The 20,531-nt window shown below is 43.8% G+C and overlaps 1 protein-coding gene and 1 long non-coding RNA gene across 14 annotated transcripts in view; one reads left to right on the plus strand and one right to left on the minus strand.

The window, feature by feature from the left end:
- ISCA1 (iron-sulfur cluster assembly 1) overlaps positions 1 to 20,531 on the plus strand; it is a 64,475-nt gene that overhangs the window by 10,991 nt on the left and 32,953 nt on the right. For 4 of the 13 annotated variants that reach the window (XM_077904895.1, XM_077904894.1, XM_077904896.1 and 1 more), the window contains one exon: positions 2,273 to 2,356. The exons of 1 other annotated variant lie outside the window; for it this stretch is intronic. In XM_077904895.1, the coding sequence (XP_077761021.1) occupies positions 2,289 to 2,356 (68 nt within the window). In that variant the 5' untranslated portion in view covers positions 2,273 to 2,288. Of the gene's footprint in view, positions 1 to 112; positions 219 to 1,588; positions 7,713 to 8,395; positions 8,600 to 8,742; positions 8,811 to 20,531 lie in introns of those variants that run through there. 8 more of the 13 variants (XM_077904900.1, XM_077904906.1, XM_077904897.1 and 5 more) reach the window with 7 other exon arrangements.
- On the minus strand, positions 6,266 to 9,767 carry LOC144318055 (uncharacterized). Its single transcript, XR_013383916.1, has 2 exons — positions 7,464 to 9,767; positions 6,266 to 7,194 (listed from the first exon to the last, which is right to left on the minus strand). It is a non-coding gene; the product is annotated as an uncharacterized LOC144318055 (long non-coding RNA).

The following is a 20,531-nucleotide window of genomic DNA, read 5'->3' on the forward strand; positions in this document are numbered from 1 at the left end:
CTAATATCTTTAAGCTTATGAAGAAACAAATAATGTCAAATAGCCAGGGTTTTTGTGAATGTTTAATACATACTACGTTAAAACTAAGTTTATATTTACACTGCTTTTTCAGGTAGGTCTCAAAGTTGGTGTCCGAACCAGGGGTTGTAATGGCCTTTCTTATACTCTAGAATATACAAAGACAAAAGGAGATTCTGATGAAGAAGTTGTTCAAGATGGTGAGTTTTAAGCATATATAGTGCTTGCTGTGAGGTAGGATGGTTTGATGGACTTTCATATATTAAGTGATTTATACACAGCAGCTAAGTGGGAACTGTACCATATTGTCCCCCTGATTTGCAGTTGAAAAGACCAAGGCACGGAGAGACAAAATAGCTTGCCTAAGGTCACTCAGCTAGTTCGGTGCCCTAGTGAAAAGTTGAACATAATCAAGTTCACTGCAGAGGCTGTGCTCTTATTATTTGTTTGCTGATTTTAATTACAAAAGATTCTTATTGTGTGCAGAAAGGTTTTAAAATGCTAGAACTTCAGACCATCCATTTTTGTGTGAAGCAGCATTTGACATCTATACCAAATAAGTAATGTCATCTCATGCTTTTTTGAGCAATCTGTATTTTTAATTTTTATTAAAAATGTCAAAAAATAAATAAAAATAAAAATGTCAGTGCTTTAATAATATCTTGCCCCCAACCCCTGCCCTACAATCTGATAAAACCTATTTAAAACAAAATAATACCTCAGCCTTGGGGGAACTTCAGGTGTGCACAGGTTTTATGGTGGTGGCTCTGTATCAGAGCTGTGCTGTTAGCTAGCTTTTATGTTCTTACTATTCATTTCATTAAACTGAAGTTAGTAACCAATAATGACATTTTTGTTAATATTGTTGTTTTTTAAATCACTTACATGAAATACCTTAAATAGTAAATTTTTCACTTTTCAGAATACAAGCTAATAATCATGTATAGTTTATATTTGAGTAATTAGTTTCTTTATAAGGAAGAAAGCTTTCTTAAGCTGATTATATTTGTGAATTTACTAACCTCTGCCTGTATAATTCTAGGGAGTTCCATTATTGCCAGTTTTCTGGCCCATAAGCAGAAGAACAAAACAGCCATGTTGCACTGATTGGCCTTCTGACACCAGCCCAGTATATCACAGTTCTTGTGTGTCTCTAGGCTTGCCAGTGTGTCATGCATATGGCTGTCATTACAGGCTTTTCATGCATTTATTGACTCTGTCTTTACAGAAATCTTACTAAGAACATACACATTTCTGTCATGTTGCAAATTTGAAAATGAGTGAAGTATAGTGAAAAGCAAATTCTAGTTTTGCATAGAATTGTCATGGAATTTGCTTCTATACAACTGTCTAGCCTAATACTGTGTTTGATATAGATTATTTGGTGGAAAAGAAGGGACAGACAGGAAAACTGAGCACTGATCTCTTAAAGGAAATAATGAGACAGATTCAGAAGCTTCCTGTTTGACTTTTGCCAGTGGTTACTATTTAAAAAGTTCACTTGTACTTTGAATCAGCAGGTTCCATAGACCTGCAGGCTTTATGTGACACATGTTTTCTTCTCCCCAAGGAGTCAGAGTGTTCATCGAAAAGAAAGCACAGCTAACACTTTTAGGAACAGAAATGGACTATGTTGAAGATAAATTATCCAGTGAGTTTGTTTTCAATAACCCAAACATCAAAGGAACGTGTGGCTGTGGAGAAAGCTTTAATATTTGACTACTCTGGCTGTAAGCTCCAGGAAAACTCATGGAAGTCCTTGGGCTTACTGAAGAAATCATGTGACTGTCACGTGCTTAAAGTTTATAATGTATGACTGCCTTATGAGGAAAATAAAATGATGCATTTTGAAAGTGAAGCCAGTGTGTTAGATTCCAGAAGAAGCGGTATTTGTATTCATTTTAGTGGGCAGAAAATGAGAATCCATTGCTCTCTTTGGGTCTTTTTCCTGATCTGTAAAGAAAAAAAAAATCCTACCCTGCACTTAATTGTCTTGCATCCTTTCTATTAGAACCAGTTTCATGAAAGCTGCCTTCCTGGAAGGATTTCAGGAAACATATTTTTAATACATGTGCACTCCATAGCTTGCTGTTGAATGGCGTGAATGTGTTTTCCTGTAAAATTCAGAGGCAGAGGATCCTGGCTGCTGGCGTGACATGGAAGTGCACGGGTTTTCTACCCAGCCTTGGCATGGCATTTCTACATCTTTGTTCAAAATTTCATTGTCAGATGCCTCATTTGCTTTACCCTTTAGCAGCACCAGCCTGTAGATGAAAGTATCGAACAAAGATTTCCTTGAACTGCAGTGCAGAACAGTTCTGAGCGATGGCATCAAAAGGTAAGAAATACTTCACCTGCTGTTTTTAATCCATTTCTTTTGCCGCCCAAAATGTCCCCTCAAAGGTGGAATCTCAAGCTGGCTTAGATCCTTTTGGTTGAAAGGTGTCTTAAAAGCCATCCAGCCCACCCCCTCAATTCTATACCTGGGGAAGCAACACCCAAGGAAGCTGAAGGACTTTTGTCCACCTTCATATTGTGGTCTAGGTGTAGCAGCAAAGTTGGGACTACTCTCATCTCCCCTTCCATTAGGGGACATTAGCTCTGCAGTCAGAGGTGGTCGGTGGAGGTTAGTGTGTGGTCTGGCTTCTTTATCTGGTTGGCATTTTGATAAGATTTCTTTGTAATTTGATGAAGATCATATTTAGTTTATTTTGAGTGAGAAGAATCTTCTTTTAAAACTCACTTATTATGTGAATTACCATCTTGTTTCTTTACAACTTTAAAACAGTGGTTTATACTAACAGAGAAGACATTTGTAGCAGCCCAGAAATACTCATTTTGAATATAGTAATTTTGAAGCAGAACGTGAGGATCTTTTCTTAAAATTCCCAATACATGTATACCTTCTGGATTTCAAGTTCAATGACTGAAATTCTTAACATTTTTATCAACAACCTCTCTTTGACAGCATTTTTTTCTGTCATTTAGTTATTGATTTTTCCTGGGTTTGACATAATAAGCATTCTATGAAGTGACACATAAGCTTTTTTGAAAGCTAACTGATTCTCCTGAAGTGAAGTAGCTGTCATATTTATGTTCATCATATTTACTGAAGTACCTAGCACAAAATGCACCAAAACCTAGAGCAGTTGCTGTATGTAAATGCTCCTAAGTTCATATTGTTAATATAATTGTCAATACACTTCTAAATTGTGCAATACTGTATGTATGTAGAGATTGAGTTGTGAATAAAAAATAATGTGGCCTCTTTGTGATCATAAAATTGCCTTTTCTTTATAAGGAAGAACGGTTTGGGAATAGTAGCTATTCAAGTTACTAATGAATGGTGGCTATCTTTCTCTAACCAGTCTTGTCACTAACAGAATTTTCTCTGCCAGATTCTGCTGAGTCTAGTCTTTTTGCTGCTTCGTTCACCATGCAGCTCTTTGACAGAACCATTTTGGATCACTCTTGGCCCCAGAGACCTCAGCATTCCCTTCCTTCTTCAGTCTTCAGCTTTGCTTCTTCCATGTTTCACCCAGATCCCTTCTTTACATTCTCGTGGCACTCTTCCTACCTGAAATGCTGTTTCCAAATCTGTCCTCCAACCTTTATGTTCATCTTCAAAAAGGTTCTTAACAGTTCACCTCAGTCATATTTGCAAGTACCTGCTATCCACTAGCCCTGAGGTTTCACAGGTGACCGGAGACACTACCCAACCTGAGAGATCTTAGAATTGACAAATGAGATGCCAATGAAGAGAACACTGTAAGTGTTGTAATAGGTAAACTTTATTGCATACTTGCTATATGCCAGGAACTGTTCTAATACAGTCTTCACAATAATCCGGTGAAGTATGTCTGACTGCTTTCATTTCATAGATGAACAAAAGGACAACATGAATAAAATAGTTGACCTAAGTAACACAGAAAGTGGCCAGGTCAGAGTGACAGCTCACACCATCTGGCACCAGCCTGTGCTCCTGGCAGTTGGGCCTTGCCACATGTTATAAGAACCAAGATGGAGGCACTTTCTAAGAAGTTACTTTCAGGTTATGGCACCTAGACCAAGTTTTAAAAGCCATAAGAGACTTCGGGAAGAGGGAAGAGAATGGATAAAACTAAAGAGGATTGAGAACCTGCAGGAAGCTAAGCACTCAAGTTAAGCAGGAAGAATGTGAAGGATAGAAGGGGCAAAGGACAGAACTTGAGGCTTTCACTGGCTGCTGCAGGTGCAGGGAGCCCCTCAGTCTTTACCAGGGTACCAGCAAAATACCTACATTCAGACGAGATCGGGCGCATTCAGGGTGGTATGGCCGTAGACTACATTCAGACGTATCAGGCTGGCTGCCTGTGGGAAAGCTGGTGGGAGTGGGGGGCAGGAGGAAGAACTGCAGAACCCCAAGTTGGGCCTGAGGGGGAACATGTGAGGCTTTGGAGGTGCCTTTGGCAACACTCCATTGAACAGACCAACCTCAGCGGGGCCATGGTATTGTGGCCCCTGGCTAACTAACAACATTTGACCAGATTTTGTTTTGTTTTGTTTTTTGTTTTGTTTTGTTTTTTGTCTCTTGCACAATATTGAATGATTTTTGAAGACAGGAGTTTTATCATTTTATTGGTATTCATTCAACACCAGGCATGTTGTAATTATTTTTGACAAAAAGACTCTCCACCAGCCATGTCCTATTCTCTCATTTCAGCCAAGCTCCACTTCAAACCCCAGGTGTCCTATGAGAGGTCACTTGATAAGTGCCCCACATCAGCTGCTGTGGTGGGAGCTTCACACAGAGACAGAGGTGATGGTATTTTAGTTAGAAGAGTGTGCTTAGAAGCTAACATATACCAGGAAGGATTTCAAGAGACAGAGGCTGCAGTGCTGTTCTAGTGTCTCCCTGCTCCTCTGCCTCTGCCCCACAAGAATGATTTTCTCTTTGGGAAAGAGGAAAGTAGGGAGGGGGTTGGAAAAATCTCTGCAAGATCAGACGTCCCTAAGATTTCCAGTCCTTCCTAGGTTTCATTCATCAGGAAATACCTTTAAGAAACAGCCTTTCTTGTCTCGTTTTGATGCCTGAGAGACCAGGAAATGCGAGTCTGTGATGTTAGGCTGTATGGTCATTCCCATGTCATTGAACAGCTGTGAGACCCTTGTAGCCTGCAGAGCTCTTTATAGGTGTCCAGTTTGTGCCTTGGTGCAAATGTGATATGGGGCCCTGAGACCGCATCAACTCGAGGGTGAATACAAACGTAACTGGCCTGATGCGGGGGTTCAGTTCAGCAGTTGGTGAGATGCTAGTGTGCAAAGCTATAAGGTCTGGAGGCAGATGGACCTGGATGTGAGTCATGGGCTCTTTTGTTTTGAAGCCTTGACCTGGCATCAGTTAGGGTCTTTCTCTGAGCCTGTTACCCCTTCTGTAGAACAGTCTCAGAATTTGGGGAAATTTGATGAGCTTACTGCATATAAATTAGCATCCACCTTGGAGGTGACTCTCAGTATGTTGTAGTATTAGTCTCTTTCACCCGTGATTATCAGTCAAAGCAAGAGTTTAGGGAAAGGAGCGTTTCCATACAATTAGGGAATTAAAATCTGGGTAAGATTTACTTATTCTTTTTTTTTTTTTTTTTTTTTTAGATTTACTTATTCTTATGTGACCACAACAACTTATTCGAAAAGAACTACATATATAATCATACAGAGAAATTGTATTCTCTTTGTAGCTGATTGGCTGTTAAGAGAATACCCGTGTCAGGGTGCCTGAGTGGCTTGCTCAGTTAAGGGTCTGCCTTCAACTCAGGTCATGATCTCAGGGTCCTAGGATCAAAACCTGCATCTCGCTCCCTGCTCAGTGGGGAGCCTGCTGCTCCCCCTGTCTGGGTGTGCTCTTCCCACCCTTTAAAAAAAAAAATTCCTCCCCCCCCCCAAAAAAAAATCCCACGTAGACAGATGTGTCTTAGAGGAGAAGTAGCTGAACCCCCACCTTGGGCTGGGGGGAGGAGCCACACCAGGCCTCCGGCAGAGAGCCAGGCTGAGGGCCGACCTCCCATCTCCTTCTGCGATGCAGAGCCCAAGTCAAAGGCTAAGTCACAGTAAGATGGGTGATGTCACGTGCCTCCCTCGCTGCCCACCAAAACATTTAATAAAGACTAGTGCTCATTAATGGCATAGAACAGAACCTTCCCCAAGGCAGGGGCTCTGTACCAGCGGTAGCCCCCAACGTAAAACTCCCCTATATCTTTGATAGGCCATGGATTGCATCATGGATTTACTTCCGTGAATGAGTAATACCTACTGTTCACTATAAAGTACATGTTTAGGGGCACATGGCTGGCTCAGAAGACCATGCAACTCTTGATCAGAGGGTCGTGAGTTCAAGCCCCACATTGGGTGTAGAAATTACTTAAAAAATAAACTTGGTATGTTTTGTTCTCCATGGAGTCCAGGTCTTGAAGCAGTCCTCACACTTCAAATCTTAAATAAATCTGGGTATCTTGTTAATAATGCAGACCTGATGCCAAAGGTCTGGGAGGCCTGGGGTTCTGCACGCTGAGCCCAGAGTCTTCTTGAAGAGACCAAGTTTGACATCTCAAGGAGGAGAAGTCTTACATGGCCCTTCTTTTCTCTGAGCAGCCACATAAGGTGGCGCAGGGTCTTGCCTTTCTCAGGAAATATGTCCTGTAAATCGCACATAACCGAATTTACCATTTAAACCACTTCTAAGGGTGTAGTTCAGTGGCCTAAAGTCTCTTCACGTTGCTGCACAATCGTCACCATCCATCTCTAAAGCTTTTTCAGCTTCCCAAGACAAAACTCTGTACCACTAAATTCCTTCCTCCCCACTGCCAGGCCCTGGTAACCACTGTCCTACTCTGTCTCTGGACTTGTCATTCCAGGCACCTCATAGCCCTGCAGTCCATATAGCATTTGTCCTGCTGTGTCTCGTTAGGGGACACATTTTTAATCTTCATCAGCAGGAGACGAGGCCTAAACAGTGACTACTGTTGCTCTTTAACCCACAATGATGGAGTCCTCAGTTTTTCAGCTATGAAATTGTCCTTTGATGATGTGACTGCTGATGGTTATTTATGAACAATGGAGGGTAGTTTTAAGAATCAAAAGGGGAAAAAGGCATCAAAAGATTGTACTCGACTGACCCAGATGAAATTCTTCATGAGGACCCTGGGGAGAAACATCAGGTAAAATGAAGTTAAAGATATAGCATGACCCTCACTCTTGTCAGTTAACAAAGTCTAATGACATCACTTGGTGCTACAGCAGATCTCTTCCTCCTCATTTTCTTTCCCATTAGCCCCATGCCACTGCGGGCCAGCCCATGTGGGCAGGTGTAGGATGCAGTCTGACTCCTAGTTACTGCCTCAATTTCTCTTCTGCATCCTGTCCATATCTATAAAAGGAAAAACTTGACAATTCAGCTATTTAATGTTTACCTTTTAAAATGTCTGTCCATCCACCTTCCACCCATTACCCTCATGTAGGAAGATAATCCCCTGACCCTTTGTGTCACACAGCTGTGTATGTGACCTTGGGGAGGTCCATATGTCACAATGCATAGGTATTAAGCATTAGCATTGTCAGATGCCAGGCTGGCCCAGGGGTTGCCAGATTAAGGAGACCCAGCTGTGCCCCCAGACCCACAGGTTCATGAACGAGATGGCTCCATAAGCATAAAGCAAGTGGTAGGTGCTGCCACTGACCCACTGCTAGGGCATAATGAGAGAAGAGAAGAGGGGAAATGAAGCCAGCCTGGGTGCCGCCAGGAGAGGAAGGGTGAGGTGGGCTGTGGAGAGAGAGGAGGGGCTGGAGAGTTGAAGTGGTGCCTGGGTTCGTGTCTACAAATCAGGGTTGGGAAACGGACCAAGAAGGTCACAGGAAACCACCTCATCTTCCCTCAGGGTCTCTCATCAGCGGCCTGCCTTCCCCACCATTCCCACCTGCCCTCAGCCCAGAGAGTGTACAGCCTCGGTAGAGGGGACAGTCTGAAAGCAGGAGACCAAAAAGTAGTGGAGAGCTTCCTCTCCCGGTTTCCAGACCCAGCCTGTGTAGACAAGCTGTCTCGGGCCCAAACTGAAGGGTGGGAATAAATGAACTCTTCAAACCGGCTTCCATCCAAAGCTGCCAAGTGTTACTTCGTCCCCCTTACCCAAGCAGTCCTGTCGGTCCTCAAGGCCACTGTCCATCCAACCAATGCCCTGAGCAGGTGTCCTTCCCTGGGACCATCTACAGAGAACAGTGTCGGTGCACGGCTGTTCCTTTGGATGGAATCACACTGTTCAGTCCATCTCAAGTCCTACTGCAGCTGCTCCCCACCTCGGGTCTCTTCCTCCTCCTTCCCTTCCATACATGCTACCTTACATTTCAGGTGATGGGGCACCCACAAGCACACCATGGTGTGGACAGCAGGCAGAGCGAAGCCTGGTGACTCAGCTGGTGCTTCTGGACTGGCCTAGGATCCTGTTCAGTATATTAGCCAGTTCCTGGAGAAGAGGTGGGGAAGTAAGCCCACTGTATGCAGCCACACAGCTTGACTTTCGTATCAAAGGAAGTGGGGCAGAAAAGGTTTAAGGTACGATGGGTGGGCACAGTTGGAATTGGCCATGGGAAACCCCAAGGACATCTGTTCTTTTAGGTTGCTAAGCAGAACAGTACCCCTCTTTGGTTTCTATCTCTGGGAGTCTGGCTCCTTCCTCTTGGGATTCCATCCTATAGGTCAAGCGCTGCTGCCGCCACCAAGCAAACCAGAATCAAGCAGAGATCTTCCCTGGAGTCTACACCAGGTACTTATTCCCATTTCTAAAAATACTGGCATCTTCCACTGTCCTCTCCTGAGGCCCCTGAGCTGACCCCACGTCCCCCACCCTGAGAGCCTGTGACATGGCAAACCGAACTGCTGACATCACCACAAGATGTTCGTTATCACTTTCTACTGGGCTCAGGGAGGATGGGGGCTGGTGCGTTTGGAGAGGCCTCCAAGGAAAGCGCCTCTTTCTACTCAGATCTGTCTTGCTGGTTTGTTTCAGGCTGGCTTTTTATGGGACCACAGGGCTCCAGCTGCTTCGTTAGCAAGTGTTTATGGAGCCCTTCCTTGCTGTCATGATGCCTTGTGCTGTGGAGAACACAAAGATGTCTCCCCCCACCCCCCCCCCAGAGGTGACCTGCAGGAGGAGGGGAGCAGGGAGGAGGAGGATCAGCATAGTAGTAGCAGCTAGTGGTGGTAGCAGGATTAAGCCCGTAGCACTTGTGAGAACACATACATCACGGCCAGGACCAGGCCGCCTTGCAAACACTGCAGGAGTTAGCGTGCTGAATCCTTATGCAGTTCTAGGTAGTTGACATCATACTTATCAGGCCTATTTTACATACGTGTATACTGAATACTGAGGTCATGGCTAGCAAGAAAGGCCTTGATTCTCTTAGCCACTGTTCAGCCAGGGGAGGTAAGACCAGTACAACTCAACAAGGTGGAAAACAATGCCATTGAAGAGATGTGTGCTCTTGGCTACAGACCTTTTCTCTCTCTGAGGTGCTCAATCTGATGGATCCACAGTTCTAATTCTGATTGTGTTACAATCAATAATAGCACATTGTGTTCTTTAATCAATTGTGTTATATGCAATTTATCCAACAACCCTAGCAGAAGATCTAATAATTGAGCACCTACGCTGTGCCAGCCACTATGCTGTGCAAGTAGATCGCATGGGCAGATGGAGTCCAAGGCTGAGGAATCCAGGGAAAGGAACCAGGAAAGCCCAGTAGGCATTTTAGTGAGCAATCATGCAGGAGCTAACAAAGTCCGGATGAATCCTCAGGTCCTTGTGGGATCTCACCTACTTCCCAAGGAGCCCTCTTTTCACTTAGACTAGCATTCCCAAAGCGTGGAATCCCATAACCTCTCCAGGGGGCCACAGGCATCTGGGTGTCAGAGGAAAAAGCAATGACACTGTGGTAGTCCCACATCTTCAATTGGAAATGTAAGATTATAGTAACTTCAAAACCCTATTTTGTTCTCCACAACCATTCCATATATATATATTTTTTACCATTCCATATTTAAATGTTGAGCATTTTCCATAAGGACAGCACCAATCAGATTGTCTTAAGTAACATTCAGTTGACAAGGTACATCCTGGTTAATGAATTTTTCACACAATAGGCTGGCTTATGGGTATCAAATTTGCAATCTTTATTATTGCAATTGGGTTATATTTTACTCCATTTCATTTTTAAAAAAAAGGGATTACCGGCCCCAAAGTATTCACTGAAGCATAAAATAGTGATGGAAACAGTATATATATATATATATATCTCCTACAAATCAGAAAAACCTTTTGAATACCCAAGGTAACTATGAGTCCAGAATGATGTAGAATGTCAGGATTTATTAAACAAATCTGCGGTGTGATTACACAAAGCAGCTGAAAATTACAGCTTCATAGGAGATACTTCTGGGTCTCAGCGTCGTGAGTTCAAGCCCCACAGTGGGTCTAGAGCTTACCTGGAAACTTAAAAGGGGGTGCCACAATGAATATCTGAAAACTGAATTTAACTAGATTGGGCCTTCCACTTGCTCAGGTCTTTGCCAGAAGAAAACCCGGTCAGGTGGTACAACCAAAGCTTTTGAGTTCTTCAATAATAAAAGGTGGTGATGGTACGGTACTTTTCCGGAAGAAGTACAAAAAATTGCTTTCCGGGACAAGATGATTCATGGCTTGAACACAGAGTAAAGACAAAAATGGCCAACCTATTATTCAAAACCTTAACTTAGGGATCCCTGGGTGGCGCAGCGGTTTGGCGCCTGCCTTTGGCCCAGGGCGCGATCCTGGAGACCTGGGATCGAGTCCCACATCAGGCTCCCGGTGCATGGAGCCCGCTTCTCCCTCTGCCTGTGTCTCTGCCTCTCTCTCTCTGTGACTATCATAAAAAAAATTAAAAAAAAAAAAACCTTAACTTATTGAAGCAAAGATAGTAGCCACATGTTACATTACCGTTATAATCCTATCTACAGAGTTACATATGTTCTGTTTTGTGAGAAATAAAATGAGCTAGTGGTCAAATAGTGTCATCAAAGATCTTATTTTTTAGAGATTTTAAAAATTTATTTTACAGTGTGTATATGAACCGGGGGCAGGGGGCAGAAGTAGAGGGAGAGAGAATCTCAAGCAGACTCTGAGCATGGAGCCCAACAGAACTCGAGATCGTGACCTGGGCCACAACCAAAAGTCGGACACTTAATCAACCGCCCCTTTAGAGATTTTTTTAATTTCATTTTTTTTAGTTTATTTACAGAAGTAATCTCCACACCTTATGTGAGGCTGAAACTCACAACCCTGAGATGAAGAGTCTCATGCTCTTCCACCTGAGCCCACCAGGCACCCTATCAAAGATCTTACTGTACAACTATTAATTACATACAATATGACAAAAGCATTTCCAGTTGCAGACATGAGCTGGTCATCAGCTATTGATGTATGTGCTGTGTGTAAACATGAGGCAGAAAACCACAGTGATGCTTTGTTCTGTGTCACTGAACATGCAGTTCACGGAGGGGTGAGTTGTAGATGGAAAAAGATGTCCAGGTGTTCTACCGCAAGAGCAGTGAGAGCAGTGGAGGAGGGCTATTGCTCCAGGAAGAAGGACCTCTCTGCCCACTCATACACCATCTCACTCCCAGGGAGCTACATTTTGAGTATGATGCCATTTGACAGATACCATGAACATGGCACACAGTCGAGTTGTGGTCACTGCATGTCTACCCTGCCCTATAAAGAACTGAGGTCAGAGGGAGACCACTGATGTACGTTAAGATGATGGATTGAAACCTCCGAGTAATTTCATGCCTCGACTTTGGAGCAAAACTATAACACAAGGGTGTTAAAAAGACATCACACAGATGAAATCTGGAGAGATGCTAACATCAGTAACATTTAGGAAGGCAGATGGAGGAGGGGTTACTAATGGTTCAGGAAACTGGAGGAAATGGAAAACTAGATGGCCCTATTATGCCCCCGAATTCTCAAAAGCCTCCTCTGCAAGTGACATTGGCTCTTCCTGGAGCTAAGAGCCATGGGAAAGGTGGACCAAGAAGATGGTTACTGATGGGGATCTCTGGGTGGCTCAGCAGTTTAGCGCCTGCCTTTGGCCCAGGGCGTGATCCTGGAGTTCCAGGATCGAATCCCACATTGGGCTCCCTGCATGGGGCCTGCTTCTCCCTCTGCCTGTCTCTCTGCCTCTCTCTCTGTGTGTGTCTCTCATGAATAAATAAAATATTTTTTAAAAAAAGATGGTTACTGAGCACTGTATGAGAAGGTGGACCCCTGAATGCCCTCCCCCTCTTCATTGCCTCTGCCTATAGCCTAAAGAATTTCTCCAAGGAAAGGCTAACACAGGGCCTGCAGACTGGGAGAGCCAGGCCCAGTAGAGTGCTAGTATTGTACTGGAAAACAACCAACAGTCACCCGAACAAAACATGGGATTTTGCAAACGTATGGTAATCGCCGGACACAAGGATTCCCAGCCCCACTCCTGCTCTGCATTTATCCTGTCACCGGGAGATACTTAACACCCTCCAGACCAGGGCATGGGGAATCTTACCAGCCCAGGAAAGGCCTAAAGATGCTCACATCAGGGGGATCCCTGGGTGGCTCAGCGGTTTAGCATCTGCCTTTGGCCCAGGGTGTGATCCTGGATTTCCAGGATCAAGCCCCACATCGGGCTCCCTGCATGGAGCCTGCTTCTCCCTCTGCCTGTGTCTCTGCCTCTCTCTCTCTCCCTCTCTCTCTCTCTCTGTCTCTCATGAACAAATAAAATGTTAAAAAATAAATAAATAAAGCTCACATCACAAGATCTCCCCTAACTGGTCCACCCAAAACCTACAAGCCCCATTAGTGTGCATAGAGTTTCCTGCCAGCTTTTTTGCACCCCATTTGTATTCATGAGCAGACAACCACAGCTCACCAGACATCTGAAGACTACCCCTATCATGGAAGTTAGGGGCCAAAACAGGAGAGACAGACTATCTTGAGAGAAGACAGCTTCAAAAGACCAACTATAGGGGGCGCCTGCATGGCTCAGTCAGTTGGGAGTCTGATTCTTGATTTTGGCTCAGGTCAAGATCTCAGGGTCCTGGGATCGGTCCTTCATCAGGCTCCATGCTTAGTGCAGAGTCTGCTTCTCCTTCTGCCCCTCCCCCTGCTCATACTTTCTCAAACAAAAATTTTTTTAAAGATTTTATTTACTCATTCATGAGAAAGAGAGAGAGGCAGAGGCAGAGGCAGAGGAAGAAGCAGGCCCCATGCAGGGAGCCTGACATGGGACTCAATCCCAGGACTCCAGGATCACGCCCTGGGCTGAATGTGGCGCTCAACCGCTGAGCCACAGGGGCTGCCCTCAAATAAATAAATCTTTAAAAAAAAAAAAAAAAAAAGACCAACTATGGTGTCTTCAGAGGCATGAAATGTTGCATCATGTAGCAAGAAAGAAGGACATGGAAAGAACACTCCGAACACAAGCAGCTCTTACAAACCCAAGTGCTTGCATAGTCACAAAACAGAAGGGTTGGAAGATAAAGTAGAGAGAGAGGCTCAAAAAGCAGAAGGAAAAGACAACCAGATAAAAAGCCAGAGAGAAAAGATGAACAACGGGTATTTATTGTACCCCAAATGGAACTTCTGTGTTGACCCACTCCTGGAATTTGGAGGTTGGCCATTCATTGTAAACAAACTGCAGAAAACACAAAAATTGAAGTGATGCCCGACCCTTGCTGGCTTCCCGCTCCAGCCCACTCTGTAGTCCTACCTGATGCCCCAACAGGGGTGAACTCCACATTAGCCAAGATACAGTCACAGTGCCACCTCTGACTCCCCCAAAGAGACCTGTGAAACTCGCAGGGACACAGAGGTCAGACAAGGGCCTGGGTGTCCTTGCAGGTTGTTTTCCACTTGCGCCTGCATGGGACTGGGCAACAGCATTTTCTCACTCATAGTTGCCATTCTTTTTAAAAAGGAAATCATTTTCCACCACACAAGATGAAGTTCTGGACAATAGTGGAAATATTCTTACGTGATTGAACTCTATGCTTAGAAATGGTTGTGAAAAAAAAAAAAAAAAGAAATGGTTGTGATGGTAAATTTTATTTGTATTTTGCTGTAAAAATTTTATTTTTTTTTAAGAGGGAAGCAAGCTGCAGGAGAAATCTGTAGGGAGACATACATACATAAGAAAACCAGCAGGGAGAAGAACAAAAGGAAGAGAATGCTAAACACAAAATTCAGGAGGGTGGTTATCTCTGGGTGTGGGAAGGGAAGGAGGTGGCACTGGATGGTACAGACGGCTTCAGGCTGTACCTGGCATTCAATCTCCTAGACTGGGTTTTGGGCACATGAAATTCCATGATCACTCCTTTCCATTTAAAATACGAACATGCTTTCAAGACCCCTGGGTGGTTCAGTCAGCTAAGCTTCCAGTTCTTGATGTCGGCTCAGGTCATGAGCTCAGCATCCTGGGATAGAGCCCCAAGTGGGGAGTCAGCTTGAGATTCTCTTTCTCCCTCTGCCCCTTGCCCTCTCTCTAAAATGAATGAATAAATAAATAAATAAATAAATAAATAAATAAATAAATAAATAAATACTAATTGGCTTTGCCATTATATTTTTTATTGTGTATGTACTCTCTATTAAAGAAAAAGAGCTCCTTAGACTATTTAGGCACTGGCTTTTATTCTATATACTCTGCTCCATGCAGTGCCTGCCTGTGATCACCGCTGAATCAGTGTTATTTTATAAACCAGCGCTGTCAAAAAGAGGAGGATGCAAGTCGGTTACATGATTTTAAATTTTCTAGTAGCCACATTCAAATAAAAGAAGTAGGCAAGAATAATTTTAACATATTTCACTTAACCCAGTGTATCTGAAATAGCATACTTTTGCATATAACCAATATACAAATCCTTATTGAGGTATTTTGATTTTTTTCATACCACAGCACATCTCAATTGACTAGTTACATATCAAGTGCTCAATGGCCACATGTAGCTAGTGGCTACCATACCGGACAGAGCAGACTGAGAAAAACACTACAAACAGTAACTTTAAAAATTTATTTATTTGAGAGAGAGCATGTGCGTGAGTGAGGAGAGGGGCAGAGGGAGAAACAGGCCCCTGCTGAGCAGAGAGCCCGATGTGGGGCCTGATCCCACGACCCCAAGATCATGACCTGAGCTGAAGGCAGACGATTAACCACTGAGCCACCCAGGTCCCAGGTGCTCTCAAACAGTAACTGAACACAACCTGTGCTACCATAATGCATATTATTTAGGGGAATGAACAACAGCTGTTCAACAGCATCATCAAGCTAAACAACATCAACAGCCCCATCCAATTTTTCACAAGCACGGGCCATGAGAAAAGTCTTTAGAGTCACTTGGCCAACACCAACTGTGAAGCCCCCACTAACTGTACCGTATGTCCTGCTTTTCAGAGATGTTAAAGTGTGAGGGGGATACGGTGCAGTAGTTATAATGCAAGGTGTGTGGTGTAAGGACTGGTTATTAGGATGATGTGGGAAGTTGGGGCTGGGTGTGTGGAAGAAACTGATTCCAGAACTTGAATGTTAGATTCAGGGGAAGAACCTTCCTGGAGGTGGTTTGTGACTTTGCCAGGCTGTTGGAGTAAAGTTCAGGGTCAAAGAGAAAGCATGTCCCCATGAGGAAGCCTGAGCGGGCACTCTCAGGAAACTCAGAACACCTAACTGCTCCTGTCACCCTCATTTAACCTGTACACATTTCACCCTGTGAGGTATGTGTGATGGAGAGCTGGTGTTTGCAAATCCAGATCCTCCTTCTGCAAGACCACTTCGTGGCTCCCCTCATAAGTATTTTCTTTGCTGTTTTGTTCTAGTACTAAATTTATACTCTAACAACTAATTCCTTTATTGTCATTATATATGATTTAAGAGGGAGAGAGAAAACTATGCCTAGTTTTTTTATATCAAAAATATTTTTGGGACACCTGGGTGGCTCAGTCGGTTGGGTGTCCGACTGTTGGTTTCCGCTCAGGTCATGATCTCAGGGTCATGCAACAGGCTCTGTGCTGGGGGTGGAACCTGCCTAAGATTCTCCCTCTCCCTCTGCCCACTCCTTGCTCCTGCACACACACACACACACACACACACACTCACTCTCTCTCTCTCATTCCCTCTCCTTAAAAAAAAAAAAAAAGTATTCTTGAGAGTAAGAACCATTTCAAATATTGTTTCCAGTATCCTTAAAAGGACCTATCGTGTGACTAAGTGCATAAGTACCTCCGTAGACACAAGACAAGTGGGGGTTATCTTTCTTTCCCATATGTGCTGCTTTCTCCTCAAAACAGGAAGTCAGCCATGTCCTAACGGAGCTGTTTTGACATTACAAAAGGAAGTTTTTATCGTATAAAAACTTCAAGCAAAATGCACATTATTAATGAAGAGAGCAAATCTCCCTTTCCATCCCCTTCCTATTACCTCTCTTCTTTTGAAACTGGTGTAAGTCCTTCCAGATGATTTGCTATGAATTGAAAACTGTGTTCATATATTCACTTTATATACAAAAAGATTTGTCTGCTACATGAAATACATATATGGCAAAAAAGAGAAATACATATATGGCTTTATTTTTATATATGTGGAATTGTTTTACAATTACCATTAACATTTACAGAACATATTTAACAATATGTTTCTGGACCCAGCAGCCAGGGCACTCCATTAAAATATATGCCAGGGAAAAAAATAAATAATAAAATAAAATAAAATAAAATAAAATAAAATAATAAATAAAATATAAGCCAGGGGACAGCTGGGTGGCTCAGTGGTTGAGCGTCTGCTTTCGGCTCAGGGCATGATCCCAGGTTCTGGGATCAAGTCCCTCATCGAGCTCCCCACACGGAGCCTGCTTCTCCCTCTGCCTGTGTCTCTGCCTCTCTCTATGTCATGAATAAATAAATAAAGTCTTTAAATAAATAAATATGTACATATATCCCAGCGCCTGTCACAGAGCCTGCAGTGGCTTCCCAGGTCCCTAGGAGGAGTGCCAAAGTCCATATCTGCCTGCAAGACCCCAGAGTGTCAGAACCCTCTTCCCCTCTGCCCTCTTCCCCTCACATCCCGTGTTCCATTCCCCTTGAAACCTGCTCTCTCTCCAGTCACCCAAGCACATGGCCCTGGCTGGTCTCTGCCTGGAAGGTACCACCCCCCCCCCCATTATTCTCAGGGCTCATACCTCCTACGAATCTTTGCTCAGATATCACCTTCCCATGAAGTCTACCCTAGCTACCCTATTTAAAGGTACATATGGCCCCCAGCACTCCCAATCTCCCTCGACCCTGCTATAGCTTACTTCCTTTAGAGCACTCTGGCTTTCAAACATCCATTTACTAGATATATGATTTTCTGTGGGCCTCCTCTGCTGGCATGTAGATGTCACAAGAGCAGAAATGTTTGTTCTGCATGTTGGTGTACCCCAGGGTCTAAGCTGGGCCTGGGTAAGAACAGGTGTTCAATGAATTCTTTGTAAATGTTTTAGAAATCTTTCCTTATTGTTTGCACTTCATTTGCCTTTGCATCCCTAAGACCAAGTCCAGTACCCAACAGGTTATGAATGCTATGTGTTGTTGGATCAATGCTGTCTTACAGCCAAAAATTCAGTCCAGAAGGAAGGAAGGATGAAGAAAGGTTGAGAAAGAAAAAGTAGGAAATAGGAAATAGTGGACGCAAGCTTCCAGTGAGCGCCGCCTGGTGGCACAACAGCACAATCAGGCTCCCCGGGCAAAAAAGAACATTTCGTTGTGTGAAAAAGATAAACTAATGCCTTTAATTTTTTTTAAGATTTTATTTATTTTTTAATTAGGGACAATGTGTGTATGTGAGTGGTGGGGGAAGAGGGGCAGAGGGAGAGGGAGAATCTTAAACCGACTCCATGCCCAGCACAGAGCTGGTCACAGGGCTCCATCTCACAACCCTGAGAGATCATGACCTGGGCTGAGATCAAGAGTCCCTCATCTAACCAACTGAGCCACTCAGGAACCCCAGATTTTATTTTTTTTTAAGATTTTATTTATTTATTCATGAGTGATACAGAGAGAGAGAGAGAGAAGCAGAGACACAGGCAGAGGGAGAAGCAGGCTCCATGCAGGGAGCCCGCCATGAGACTCGATCCCGGGTATCCAGGATCACATCCTGGGCTGAAGATGGCATTAAACCGCTGGGCCATGGGGGCTGCCCCAGATTTTATTTTTAAATAATCTCTACACAGGGCTCGAACTTACAACCCTGCAATCAAGAGTGGCATGCTCCACCAACTGAGCCCAGCAGGCGCCCCTTAAGTAAATATCATTAAAGGCACACCTTTGCACAGCCCTTATAAAGGGGTTGCATATGAATTATTTCTGGGTAGTACGTACTTGAGGACAGGGATGGAAAGTACATCCCTGGAGATTTGCTCCAAGTGTTTGTTAGTGACAAGTATGTAAATGCTTCTTTAGACAAAAAACAATAAGAACAACAAAAAATCCGCTGTTTTTCAAGGAAATCCAAGTCCTCAGTGCTCACTACTGAAGAAGATCATAGAAACAAATAATAGAAACAACAGTAATAATCCTTACAAAGGAGTTATTAGGTGGGTATTATTGCTCTTCCTAATTTGGTCCCTCTATTCATACTAAGTAGGGAAACGAATCATATCCCCATGGAAAGATAGCTCTGGCATAGGCTGCGTAGGACAAAAGATGCTACTGTATCAACCATGTCCTGTAGTTTCTGATGCTTTCCCATCTGAGGAGCTGGCCCTGGAGGGACTGGGTTAGCTAATTCCTTGGGATAGTAAACCACCTGTCTGAGTGTGTCTTTCAGATGCAAATCAACTGATCCCAACCTCAACCACCTCCTTAGGAAGCTCGGACTTTGAGCCCCCTACCCACCTGCCCTGTCACCCAGGGCTAGGTGTCAGACCATAGGGGACAGCCGCTAAGGCCCAGAGCCTGCTGAAATTATCCAAACTAGCCATCTCTAAACCTGCTGGGCCTGTGCCACCCAGTTCCCCCCTGCAGAAACCAGCAGAGGCTCTGGCTCACGTTTCCCACCCCCACCTGCCTCCTGATGGATCTGGTCCTTCAGGGTATGGTCCCCCCTGGCATGGGATGCACCCTCTTGGGAATGTAACTGTCTCTTCAATGGCAGCTGTCTCCTGGTCTGTTGGCCTTACTGAGCCTCAGATTTTCTAGTAAAACACAATGCAGTTGACCCTCAAACACCAAGGGTTTAAATTGTATGGGTCCCCCTTATACATAGATTTTTTAATTTTTTAATTTAAATTAGGTAACATAGTGTATTATTAGTTTCAGGGTTAGAATTTAGTGATTCATCAGTTGCATATAACACCCGGTGCTCATTACATCACGTGGCCTCCTTAGTGCCCATCACCCTGTTACCCCATCTCCCCACCCACCTCCCCTCCAGCGACTCTCAGATTGTTCTCTGTAGCTAAGAATCTCTCATGGTTTGTCTCCCTCTCTATTTGCATCTTATTTTACTTTTCCTTCCCTTCCCCTATGTTCATCTGTTTGTTTCTTAGGTTCCACATATGAGAAAATATGGTATATGTCTTTCTTTGACTTATTTCACTCAGCATAATACCCTCTAGTTCCAACTGCATCATTGCAAATGCAGATTTTTAAAATAAATACAGCACTGTAAATGTATTTTTCTCTTATGATTTTCTTCTTTCCAACTTGTATTGCAAGAATATAATCTGTAATACATATGACACACAAAATCTGTGTTAATCAACTGTTGTTGATAAGGATTTTGGTCAACAGTAGGCTCTTAGTAGTTAAGTTTTTCAAGAGTCACATGTTACACATGAATTTTCCACCATGGTCGGCAGCCCTAATCCCTGAGTTGTTCAAGGGTCAACTATATCTTGAAATAAGCCCTCATGGATGGCCCAAGGACCCCTGTCCCCATAGCAGCACAGCCACTGTTGTCTCCCTCCCACAACCAAAGCAGAGCCATACCTGCCACCCTGAAATAAACGGGGCTCCCCCACCTGGAGAAGAATGGAGAGATGCCCCCAGGCAGGCCAGCTCCAAGCAAAACCTAGAGCAAGGAGTCTCAGTTTTCTCATGGCCTCTTCCCCTTCCCCAGACAAGAGGGTCTGTAGTATGGCTGCCGGGGCTGAGGGATCATACATTGAATTATAGGGTTGAAGCAGAAAATTGTAAGAGAACAACCATAATGGCCAGAGGCATACTAGATGAGTTGGTGGACTTTTCATGAGAAATTGTTAGTGAAAGAACAAGATGTAGAATGTGATCTCAGTTCTATAAACAATTAGGACAAATCATTTATATGCATGAGTACGCATATATGTCACTATATGATATATAAACACAGATAAATTTAATTATATAGGTTACCCGATGAAAGAAAGTTAATGAAAGAAGGTTAATGAAAGAAGATAGGGGAAGGTG

The sequence above is a fragment of the Canis aureus genome, chromosome 1 (assembly GCF_053574225.1).
Source record: "Canis aureus isolate CA01 chromosome 1, VMU_Caureus_v.1.0, whole genome shotgun sequence".
Taxonomy (NCBI): Eukaryota; Metazoa; Chordata; class Mammalia; order Carnivora; family Canidae; genus Canis; species Canis aureus.